This window comes from Lepidochelys olivacea, assembly GCF_965140295.1.
Source record: "Lepidochelys olivacea isolate rLepOli2 genome assembly, chromosome: 3".
Taxonomy (NCBI): Eukaryota; Metazoa; Chordata; order Testudines; family Cheloniidae; genus Lepidochelys; species Lepidochelys olivacea.
The window spans coordinates 86,046,334-86,058,864 of NC_140413.1; the positions used below are offsets into that span (position 1 = coordinate 86,046,334).

The 12,531-nt window shown below is 44.1% G+C and overlaps 1 protein-coding gene across 1 annotated transcript in view; it reads left to right on the plus strand.

Moving 5' to 3' along the window:
- The first annotated feature begins 608 nt into the window (after window positions 1-608).
- SLC16A10 (solute carrier family 16 member 10) overlaps window positions 609-12,531 on the plus strand; it is a 166,227-nt gene continuing 154,304 nt past the window's right edge. Inside the window, exon 1 of the mRNA XM_084623478.1 lies at window positions 609-1,267. Coding sequence (XP_084479604.1) covers window positions 907-1,267 — 361 coding nt within the window. The 5' untranslated portion in view covers window positions 609-906. The remainder of the gene's footprint in view (window positions 1,268-12,531) is intronic.

Genomic DNA, 12,531 nt, shown 5'->3' on the forward strand with positions numbered 1-12,531 from the left:
GGAATCTGGCAGGAAAGGCCAGGGAGGGCCCAGTTAGAGAGGATGGGAAGCAGCATGGCGGGCAGAGGCACAACGCGTGGGGACAAGAGGGAGTGTCAGAGCGAAGCACGTGCATGGTCACAGAGGCAGCTCTGGCACTTCCTTATTTTCTGAGGGGAACTATTGGGTTAGTGTTAAGAGGGCCGTGTCCGTGGCGTTGCTGCCCGAGATTTTCGCGGCCCAGGGGCGGATACAGCAGGGCACCCCGGGGCGGTGCATCGCCTTTCCCCTGGGAATTCGTGGGGGGAGGGAGGGAGGGAAGGGCGAGCAGCCTCCCTCCTGCTAGGCTGCTGGCCTGATTTCTCCCTCCCACCCTGAGGTGAATCCAGCGCGCCCCCCCCCCCCCCGCGGGACTGGCGGGGGCGGGCCTGGAGGATCCCTCCTGCTGCGCGCGAGCCGCAACCGTTAACTCTCGACTCCCCCTCCCGCCGCGCGCGCCCCCGCCCCGGCCACTCCGCACAGCCGCCGCCGGCGCCTGTGACACGCAGCAGCCCCGCCTCCACTGTATCCTGGGAGGGGGCGTGGCTGTGACCCTGCCCCATCCAATCGGAGCCGCGGTAGTGGGGGGGGGATATCCTGCTATCGGACACCCCCTCCCCCGAGGGCTGCCCCTTTAAAATAACCTGGCGAGCCAGAGGCCGGCGTGTGTGAGCGGAGCGTGGGGGACACGGGGCCGGGAGCGGCTTCCGCACCGCCAAGGCAGCACAGTAACAAACGGGCTTCCCGCCCGGCGCCGCGGGATGGTCCTAGCCGCCGCGCTGGGCTAGCGGGAGCGCAGCAGCCCCCTCAGGCAGCCAGAGAGAAGTCGCCGCCCCTGCTCTCAGGTGTCTCCGGTCCTTCTCGCCCCGGCCGCGGGAGCCCGCGGGGATGACGCTGAGTGAGAAGCTGGAGACGCAGGGAGTTGGGGGCGCTCCCGACCCTTCTGCTACCCGCTTTCCCAGCCCGGCGCTGCGGGAGCAGCAGGGCGTCCAGGCGGCGGCCGGGGAGCCGCGGCAGGAGAACGGAGAGGGGTGCCCAGGCGGCCAGTCCGCCCTGCTGGTGGAGGGTCCCCGTGAGGGGCAGCAGGGGGCCGCGCCCCCCGAGGGCGGCTGGGGCTGGGCGGTGATGCTGGCCGCCATGTGGTGCAACGGTGCCGTGTTCGGCATCCAGAACTCGTGCGGCGTCCTCTTCGTCTCCATGCTGAGGGAGTTCGGCTCGCAGGACGACAAGCAGCTGGTGTTCAAGACAGGTGAGTGGGGAAGACACCCCCCCTCCCCCTCCGTGTCACTGCCGTGCCCCCTCCTCGCTGCGCCCCACCACCACGACATGCGACCCCGCTGTGTGCATGCGAGACATCTCTGGCAGTCGCCAGGTTATGTGGTGATTAGTGACCACCGTTGTGAGAATTACTATCGGAGGGTAGATCTGTGTTTAAGAACCAAAAAGCTGCTTTATGGTTTTTGTAAAAACCTAGTGTGGGCGGGATAACTTAAAAGTGCAACGTGCCCTGTCTACACTAGGATTTTATAACCTGTTAGTTGGCACATTATAAACAACACATCTTTTCCTTAGTGGAGACATAGAGATGTAGTTTGGCAATTTGAATGTCTAGAAGTGTTCTTCCCTTGAAACACCAGGGAGCTAAATTGCCTTTCTTAAGAGGGAGAGAGATTGTAACTTCTGCCCTTGCTCTAGAAAATGAGCCTAGGGAGAGGAGGTGTCCCTGTGAGAGGCAGCAGGGAGAAAATTGCTGGAGGAAGGTACAGATATCCTAATCTAGACATTTGTCCTTATCTTTATTGGAGATTTTTGTATTAGGAAAAAAATCTATTTCAAGTTGTACTTAAGTGAATGTTATAATTTCCCTCACCCTTGCTGATCTAGCAGTGGCAAAACTAACTGATAAATGAATCCAAAACAGTGTATAGCAGTACTTGAAGTATTTTGAGGTTAGGCTTAGGCCTTGTCTACACTGCAGGCACTACAGTGGCATAGCTACCGGAAGTGGAAGGGTTTTTCCTTTTGCTGTAGGAACACCAATTTCCCAAGCAATGACAGCTAGGTTAACAGAAGAATTCTTTCCTTGACCTCACTGTGTCTGCACCAGAGATTGGGTTGGCATAGCTGTGGTGCTCTGGAGGTGTAGATTTTTCACAACCCTGAGTGTCAAAGCTGTGTCAACCTGCATTTTAGGTGTGTAGACCAGTCCTCTGAGCGTGTGAAGAATTTTTGAAAAAATTCTTCATCATATACCTGATATTGGACTGTGAGATGTGCAGGATTTGTATATGTAGGCTTACTGTCATACAGTGCGTATTCCTAAAATCCCAAACAAACTTCATTTTAGTAAACACTGAAGAAATGCTAGTGTCGGACACCTCCAATCACATTCCTTCTTAAATCTGCTGTTACTAAACTGAAATATTTTATATAGAAATATGTACTTGCAAGAATAAATAGCTTCAAATGAATGTTGGGTTCCTGAGGAATCCCAGTGCTATAACTTCACAAGCTGCACACACAGTCGTCTATTCCCATTGTAATGAAATCTGTAGCTTTTGGAATGTCATTTAAAAGAGAGATCAGTGACAATGCTTCTTGCTTAAATTACCAATGCTGTTACCCTGCCTTACTAAAATAAGTTTTAGCTAATGTAGTAAGAGTCCCACTGAGGAGCAAGCCCTTCAGAATATTCTTGCTGTGTAGAGAGGCCACATGGATCTCTGAAGGAGTTGGCAGTGGTCTGGCTTTCTTGACTTCAGGATTATTTGGTACCAAAACTGGGATGGAGGGGGAGAGAAGTTTATATACCCTCCATTCCACTTTTTTCTTCCGGACTTCAACATTTAAAAGAAGAAAGCTTTGCGCTAAAACTCATTTGCCTCAATTTTCTTAATGTAGTTTGAAGTGAGTAGGAAAGGAAAGTGAGTCCAAGTAGAAAAGTGCCAGCAGTGAAATGTGAGTTTTATAATTAAAGCCTAGCCTCCTATTTCTCAGGTCAGGGATAGTAGGGTGTGAGAATGGGTAAGAATTTTGGGTATCAAGATATGACTACACAATGGAGACTATACCAGGATAACTCCTTACGCCAGTATGTCTACACTGCAGTTAAACACCTGCTGCTGCCCTGCGAGCCCCAGTCAGCTGGCACAGGCTTTGGGCTATAGGGTTGTTTAAATGCATGGTTTAATTGCAATGTAGATGTTTGGGCTTGGGCTGCAGTCTAAGGCTCTGGGACCCTCCCACCTTACATTTAAACAGTTCCACAGCCTGAGCCCTGTGAGCCCAAGTCATCCGGCATGGGCCAGCCCACAGATGTGTGTGGTGTTTTTTTTTTTTTTTTAATTGCCATGTAGATGCAGTCTATGCAGACGGAAGGTGGTTTGGTTTTGTTTGTTTGGTGTAGGAATACCATTTCCCCCCAAACAGTGGTAGTTACATCAACAGAAGCAGTCTTCCTTCAGCATAGCTGTGTCTAGACTGGGTATTAGGTCAGCATAACTAGATTGGTCAGGGATGTGGGTTTTTTCCCCTCCATTTCTAACCACGTAGCTGTGTTGACCTAACTTTTAAGTGTAGATCAGGCCTCCGAGGAAGTCTGCACAACCAATCTGATGCAGCATCCAGATTGCCATAGAAGGGAATTGGAGTCAGGAAAAGCAGATTGTGTTTAAAAGACAGCTTGGGAAAGGGGGAGGGTAACCAAAGAATAAAAGTAGTTCATCTTTTAAAGGGATGGAGAAAATTTAGAAAGCTCAGATCCTGCAAATGTGTACAATATCTAATCTCTCATTATGAGAGACTAGATAGTGTAATTCTAAGATGCATTTAGAAGCTGAGCCTATAGGTAGGTCCTTATGGATTCTGTGACTGTGAAATTTGTTGTGGAATTCAGTCCTTCCAACAGAATTGTGCTCCAGGATCTCAATTTACTTAATTTTTTTTTTTTCTAGCCCTTATGGTTTCAAACATAACTTTGAGAATGTGAACTGTGCAAACCAATATCTGAACCTGAAACAATGGTCCTGAGAGATGTGAACATCCCAAATCATCTAATTTAGAACCTCAGACTGATCGTGCGGCTGTAGAATCTAGCATTTTTCCAAGATCCAACAGAATTCAGTACTTTTTCTGCTACTGGGCACCCAATGTTTTGTTTTGTCTCCCTGCCTTGCTGGGACATGTCAACAGCTGCCAAGGAGCCAGAGCTTGAGGTCAGTTTGCAGCCGGGGAGTGAAAGGAGCCAATACTGCAGGCTGGCCAGCTAGGCTGCTTAGATAAGAATACAGCAGCAGCTGAGGCCTGAGGAGGTAAAACAAACAGATTAATGTTCCCCCAGAATTTAGGAGTCTTACCTGCAGAATTTTGTTCCATTGTGCCACAGGTTACATGCACCCTGCTTATAGGGATCAAGCACCTTTCTTAAAGGGACATTAGAGTTCACACTTCTAATTAAAAGTATGCTAGGTACACAGTTTTCAAGTAATACCCATTGTTACTATGATTGAAAGATACTGGTAAAAGTGTTTCAGGTTTTTTAGTACACAGTGATTTTCATATGGCACTTTTGTTTTTTCTTGTATAATCAGTCATTTTCTCCCCCTGTGTAAAGATCCTTTATAAACATCAACAGCGATGCAGAAAAATATTATAAATTTTCTTTTAAAAATTAGGGCATACTGTTTAAAGGACACTCCATCAGACAGGAATTTTACAAATACTATTCCATTTAAAAATGCAAGTTGATAGTATCCTTTAAAATACTTTTAAAATAAATCCTTTTATTCTTGGAAACTGCATTTTATCTGTATGGAAAAGGGAAATGGTAATGGAGTATGGAGGCTCTTATTGCTTAGTCTGTAGTTCAGATCTTTTGCAAGTCTGTAGTGGCAAAATCTGATTGTTGCTTGACATAAGTCAAAGGAGTGGAGGGTACTGGTCCATGTTGCATTATAAAAGAACAGCATTTGGTACCTGTGCTAACATTAATCATAGAGATATTTGCAAAGTGAATTACCCAGTCACATCTAGGCCTTGTCTAAATTAGTGAAATTTGACATGCTAACTGCTGTTGGAACCTGAAACATACCATATCTGCATGGGTGTGCTGCACTTACTCTGAAAAGACCAACAGCAGTGACATCTGTCACTATGTTGATTGGCACTAGCAGGCTCAGTGCCAGCATAGACAGCAGGGACTAATATAAGCATTTCACTGATATAATTAGTCCTTCCACTACCATCCTCAGTGTACTGGGCACTACTTATGTAGCTCAGCTTATCTATCTTCTGGTCCAAGGGCAAGATTTCTGAAATCCTTCACTTGTACAAATAGCTCTTCACACCCTCTAGATCTCGGTGTGCACTATTTATGAATCGTATTGACTTCTTTGCGACTGCTGTGTGTTAACAAGTCCACCTCAGAATGTCTCGGAAGACAACATTGTATACGTGTGCTTATAAATATCTACCTAAGGTAGGCTGTGTAAACTGTAACATCCTGGTGTATGTCTGTCTGAACAATTGCACACCTATGGAGGCTGAGATAATGGTGGACAACATCCAGACACATGAAAGTGGGCTGTTGAGGGACCAGCAGGATGGGGAGGAGAGTTCCATCTCCATTGCCCTCTCTGAACTGGGGCCCAGCAATACCTGATAATCTGAAGAGGTCTTGGGATGACAGCCAAGACTTGCAGGCTGGAGAGGACAATGACCCTGGAGGCAAGAGAACATCTACACAAGGTAACTATTTCACTGATCAGAGTTGGTTTGCATGCTAGAAGAACAGTTTTCTGGAATCTGGTGAAGACTGGAAGTCTCCACTCCAGTAAAATTTGGCTTCAGTGCCATAGGTGCAAGGAGCAGGTCGTCTTTTTTTTAAAATGCCAGAATATAGAAAATCTCAAAGCAGGAGACTTGTGTTGTAATAGGTTATGTATTTGGCATAAAGTCCGAGGCTGCGCATTATATTGTACCCTTACATCTGTACCAATAAGGGAGACCAGTGTGCCCATACAGCTATTTGGTTTTATCTTACTGAAACTGTTTTAATTCTGCCTTTCTGCTTAATGTATGAAACAAAGACATGCACATATGAGGTAAAATAGTTTCTCTATTACAGGAATTGGCTAGGAATCATAGCTATGCCCAACCAGCAAATGCAGGAGAGCGATCCTGTAAAGATAACTGTTAATCTTGGCATAACTTTTTCCCCAATAGCCTGTAATAATCTCCCCAAAAAAAAAAAAACCCAAACTTTGGTTAAACAAGTGCAGTATCTTCTCAGTCAGATTAGAGAGTAATGTTAACTCTCACCTGTACTGACAAAGAAATTTGTGTCTCCAGTTCTGGAGTGTAGCGAAGCAAGGTTGAAGACTCTATTCCAGCTCGGAGCACCCTCTGCAGGCTGGTGTCTCACCTGCCGCTGGCCCCGTGTCCCTCCCAGACCCCAGTGCCCTTTACCTTGGGGTTCTACCCCAGCAGTACCCCTATGCTCTGGTCTCCCTTCCCAACCCTCTTAACCCACCTTGCCTCAGTGGCTACTGCCAGTCATCGTCTAGCCCCTGCTCACTGGGGCAGACTGCAGTCTGTAATGGCCACTCATCATTGGTAAGAGGTTAGGACCTGCTGCCTCTGCCTATTCCCAGGCATCACCTCTGTAGCCCTAGTACTTTCATAGGCCTTCAAGAAGGTCTGCAGCCTGAGGTTTTACCAAGCTGGCGCTCCCCAGCTCTCTTGCCCTATTCCCCAGCATTGCTCGAGTTCAGGTACAGGAACTCCTCACTTAACGTTGTAGTTGTGTTCCTGAAAAATGCGACTTTAAGTGAAACGATGTTAAGCAAATCCAATTTCCCCATAAGACTTAATGTAAATGAGGGAGTTAGGTTTCAGGGAAATTTTTTTCACCAGACAAAAGACTATATACATTTATTTATATATATATACACACACACACACACACAGTATATGTTTTAAACAAACAATTTAATACTGGTACACAGCAATGATTGTGAAGTTTGGTTGAGGTAGAGGAGTCAGAGGGTAGGATATTTCTCAGGGAATACCTTACTGCTAAATGACAAACTAGCAATTGGCTGAGCCTTCAAGGGTTAACTCCCACACTCTACAAGGCAGCAGGAAAGGAGGGAGGGCAGACAAACACACCCTGTGTGTCAGAGATGCGCATTTCCCCTTAAGTATGAAGAGTGGGGTCAGAAGTACACTGCCTTGTTTATTAGATCAGCAAGCTGAGACCAATGCAGCAGCTCCCTCTGTCTGCGTCCCCCCCCCCCACTGATCTATGGAAGATGGGGTGCAGGAGCAGGGGGGCACCCTGACATTAGCTCCCTTCTTCCTCACCCCCCCACAGCAAGAAGGAGTCTCTGGGAGCAGCTCCAAGGCAGAGGGCAGGAGCAGCATATGGCAGTGGGGGGAGGGACAGCTGAACTGCTGGCAATTGATAGCCTGCTGAGCAGCTGCTGCACAGGGAACTTAGGGGCGCTGCCAGTCCACCCTGGTTCCAACCACCCACTAGCTAGCTGCAATGGGCTGCTCTTCCTGCAAGCAGTGGATAAACCAGGCGGCTGCCAAACAATGTTAGAAGGGAGCATTGCACAACTTTAAATGAGCATGTTCCCTAATTTATCAGCAATGAAACAACCTTAACAGGGATGACTTTAAGTGAGGGGATCCTGTACCTTCCTCTCAGGCAGCTAGCCCTTCTCCCTCCAAGGCTGGAGAGAGAATCTCCAGCTCTTGGCCCCCAGCCCTCTTATCATGGCCAGCTGGACACTAATTGAGCTGGCCACAGGTGTGGCTGCTTCCCCAATTAGCCACTTTCACTCTTTTTTCCTAGCTGTAACCACCTCCAGGGCTGCTTTTAACCCCGTTCTGCAGGAGTGGGGCAGCCACCCCACTCCATGGAGCATGTCCTCTGCAGTAATCATTGAAAGTAACTCATCTGCAAACTTGTCAACCATACATCTGCTTGCTTGAATGGGTCTCTCCCTTTCCTTGCTAGAATTTGTATCACATAAGGGTTTTTCCCCCAAGGTGCCTGTTAATTGGCAACAAGTGATTCTCGTTTAGCCCATTGGTAGTATGCATGTGTTCCAACCCTGCTCTGTATGCAGTTTTCCATCTCCCTCAAATCCTGTGCTTTGTGCTAATATGAAATTTTGGAGACTTCAGGGGTTTCTTTACCATTTTTAATCACAGGACAGAATACCTTGTAATAAGGCACTTAAATTTGAAAGTAAACTATTTTTATTTATTTCTTGGTATTCCAAGGACCGTTGTAGTAATCCAATAATCAAATAATCCAATATTCTTTTACTTCCTTTCAGAGACTACTTCTGCAACAAGGTGTAGTTGGGAAATGCTGGCATGTTACACAGAAGGATTTGGGAGCACAAGTGACAGAGTGCTTGACAAATCAAAGGACAACGAGATGAGCCAAGAGAAGATCTATTCCTCAGCCTTCAGAGGGTTGTGAAAAGAGACTGACAGAATTTAAGTTCAAGGATAACCGTTCTACCACTTCTGAATATCATGGCAGACCTAGACCGGCAAAGAGAGAATCCATTATGGACTCCATATATCCTGATACAGTAATGGGGGACTGCAAGACCTCTACTGTAAGGTGGTACATGCAACATCAAAGGCAACTTGGTCAGTTAACCCACTCATGGGTCCCTGCACCTGTTCAGTATTCTTGGTGCAGTGCTGTGATATAGGACAGCAGAAGCTCTTATTGAGCTGCACAATGTTCACCTGCTCTTTCCTGTAAGTCCTAAAACACTCCATTCCTGCCTGTAAGGTGGACATGAATTTCATGCCTCAATAGGCCAGAAAACAGAATAGAGTTGGTTACTGTAGATGGCTTGCATATTAAAATTCGTTTAGCATTATTTATCTCAAAGTACAACAAGCATTTTTTCTTTCTTTTTGAAGACAAAACTATTTCAGTAATCTGTTGCCTTCCTCAATCAAAACGATACATTCAGAAAATTATAAAAAAAGTACTCCCGTTTCACACGGTCGAAGCTTATGTGGGAAAATGTTTAGTAGCATAAAATACATAATTAAATGTTAACTATTTAGCTACCTCAGTGAAGTCTATGCCCCCCAAACGTGTTATGTGGAAGGGTTTAATGTGTTTAAAACCATTGTCTTACAGTTGTAACATTGTGGTTCAGTGTTTGTAATGAGTAGGCTTGTATAACTTCATGGGAACAACCACCATAAAACCCTTTTAACCATTTATTAAATACATAATGTGAAAACCTATCTGTCTGACATTGACATTAATGTAATGGTGTCAAGGTTCCCTCCCCACTCTGAACTCTGGGGTACAGATGTGGGGACCTGCATGGAAGATCCTTTAAGCTTATTTCTGCCAGTTTAGGTTAAAAACTTTCCCAAGGCACAAATCCTTCCTTGCCCTTGGATGGGTACTGCTGCCACCACCAAGTGAGTTAGACAAAGATTCAGGAAAAGGACCATTTGGAATTCCTGTTTCTCTAAAATATCCCCTCAAGCTCCTTCACCCGCTTTCGTGGGGAGGCTTTAGAATAATCTACCAACCAAATAGGTAAACCAAGTGAGCACAGACCAGCCCCTTAAACAGAACTGTATAATAAAAAGGGTAAAAAAACACCTCTGTGTAAATCAGGATGGAAGGTAATTTTACAGAGTAATAAGATTTAAAACATAGAGGCTTCCCCTCTAGGCAAAACTCTAAAGTTACCAAAAAAGGGATAAAGCTCCCTCTTAGCACAGGGAGAACTCACAAGCTAAAACAAAATATACTCTAAGCATTTCCTTGCTGTTACTTACTATTTCTCAAAGTTTAGATACTTCATTCAGTAGAAGCTAGATTACTTGCTTGGTCTCTTTGCCTCTGGAGAGAATACCCAAGCCCAAAACAAACCTTCCCCCACAGATTTGAAAGTATCTTCTCCCCTTATTGGTCCTTTTGGTCAGGTGCCAACCAGGTTAGCTGAGCTTCTTAACCCTTTACAGGTAAAGGAGGGATTTTATGCTACCTTTAGCTATAGGTTTATGACAAATAGTGGGTGATATGGGACTCAATAATGAATTAAAGGAGGGTAATATAGTTAATTCCAGTTACTATTAAACTAACTTTTTTGATGCGATTTCAAATTTGGTTGATGTATTAGATCAATGCTGTTTGTTTTTTAAAATCAAAATGTCATGCAGCACCAAGTCAAACACCTGACAGAAGTCTAAATAAAAGTAATAGCATTGATCTAATACAAATTGGGATTAATGGATTAAAAACTGGCTAACTGATCTGTCACAATGTCATTAACCGGGAATCCTCATTGAACGAGTGTGTTTCTAGTGGGGCCATGCCAGGATGGTTCTTAGCTCTATGCTATTTATCTGTGACCTGCAAGAATACTTAAAATTATCACTGATAAAGTTTGCAAATGACAAGCAATTGGGGGAGTGTTAAATAATCATCACATTAACATTTTTAGCCCCTCTAATTTTGCAATATCCTTTTAGACCTGATGTGATTAGTATTCTATTCCATGCAATGTCTTCATCACATTCCTTATGCATCCTAATACCTTGTTTGCTTTTATTTTTTTTAAATCACATTGAGCAGAGGTCTTCATTGAGCTGTCTATAGTAAGGCCTAGGTGCATTTTTATGAGTTGATAGCTAATTTAGAACCTTGTAAGCTGTATGAGCAGTTAAAATGTCTTCCTCTTATGTGACTGACTTTGCATTTATCAACTATTTGTATTACTACAGTGCCTAGAGCCCAAATTCAATTGGAGTGTGGAAAGTGAAGCAGAGAGAGCTAGCAACTTGTCAGACCTCACATACTGTAGCAAATAACTGGCAAAATGGGGAATAAAGCTTTCTTGGCTCATCCTGATTCCAACCAAGCTGCCTCTGAGTTCCAGTGCCTAACCACTGTTGTAAATCACTATCTATGCTAACAAATATTTAATTCTATATGAAGCAGCATATCAATACATCATATTCCATAAGCATTAAAGTGTTGTTCTCCCCCCCCCCCCCCCCGTTGTTCGCTGATCACCTTGGCCATCTGTATGGTCCCATAGAGGTGTGATTTAACACAAGATAAAATATTGACATCAGCAGAATACTCAAAACAATGTGGAGTCCTGGAACTTCCTTGTAGTATAGTGCAGAAAGAATTAAAAACTACTATATACAGATTCACTAAATGACTGCAAAATACTATTCCTTGAGGGGGGGGGGGGAAGCTTGTCCATGAACTTTCTTATCTTTATAAGCAAAGTATTACGTATTAACTGTACTAAAAGGTAAATGGGTTTCTCACTGCTACTTAACGCCTTACATTGAATGTTAAGGGTCCAAACCATACCAATAAAATGCATGCATTGACTAGATCAAATTCACTAAAATATGATCCTTAACAGCACTATGAGCTACTATCCCAAACCCTGAGATGAGGAGAGCTATGCACCAGCAACTCCTGTTAAAGGTGTTGAGCCCTCATAATTCCTGATGACTCAAGATATATTTAAAAAATGTAGAGGCGTAAAATTGTTGAACTGTAACTGATAGACACTGAGGGAAGGAGCTTAATCTTTATGTTCCTTTCTATGCTACAATTACAAAAGTCAAAGAACACATTACAATTGGATTTTGCATGTGTAGATCAGAGCAGTCTATTATATCACTGGGCACAGCTGTGTTGTAACTGTAGTGCAGATGGGGGGCCAAAATGATAAACATCTAAATAGGCTTCCAGTCTAGTACATTGTGCTAGTAATGTAAAAAACTGGTAAGTTCACCTAACATTTTAAGCTGGTGCATGAAGCTAACACCGTGTGTGTAAGTAATTTATTATTATTTTATTTTGGTGGAGAGAAAGAAATGGAGCACTCAAGTTGGCACCTGATTCTGCTTCCATTGGAAGTGGTTTTCTTCATTTTTCTTCAAAGCAGATAGGATTAGATCGAAGAAACTAAACAGCTGAAGTACATATTTTGGAAGGCAAGTGGGGAAAACCTATAATTATATAATTTATAACCTATAAATTTCTTCCGTTTTGAGCAATTTGAAGAGATCATACTTAAGGATTCCTTTTAAATTTTTGAAAATATTGTTTCTTCCAACTCATAAAATCCAAATAATGAAACTTGGGTTCTCTTCTGTTTCATATTGGACTTTTTTGTTGCTAAAGTAGTGGCTTTGGCCCCTTATACTTTCTATTTTTAAGCTTGCACTCATGGGGATACCTATTTTTTTGAGAGCAAACCTAAAGGTATTCAGTATATTCGCACAAGAAGCCTTTTTTCAGAATATAGAAGTGAATCTCAGATAAGAGTTTTTTCATATTCTCAAATCAGTTTCTATTAAAGTTGTTTATATAATTAGGGCTTTAAAATCTTCAGTGGAAAAGTTAACACTGAACTCCAGAGTTAAAAGAAATTAAATCTCCATATTTATAATTTCTGTAACTGCTGGGTGCATGCAGTA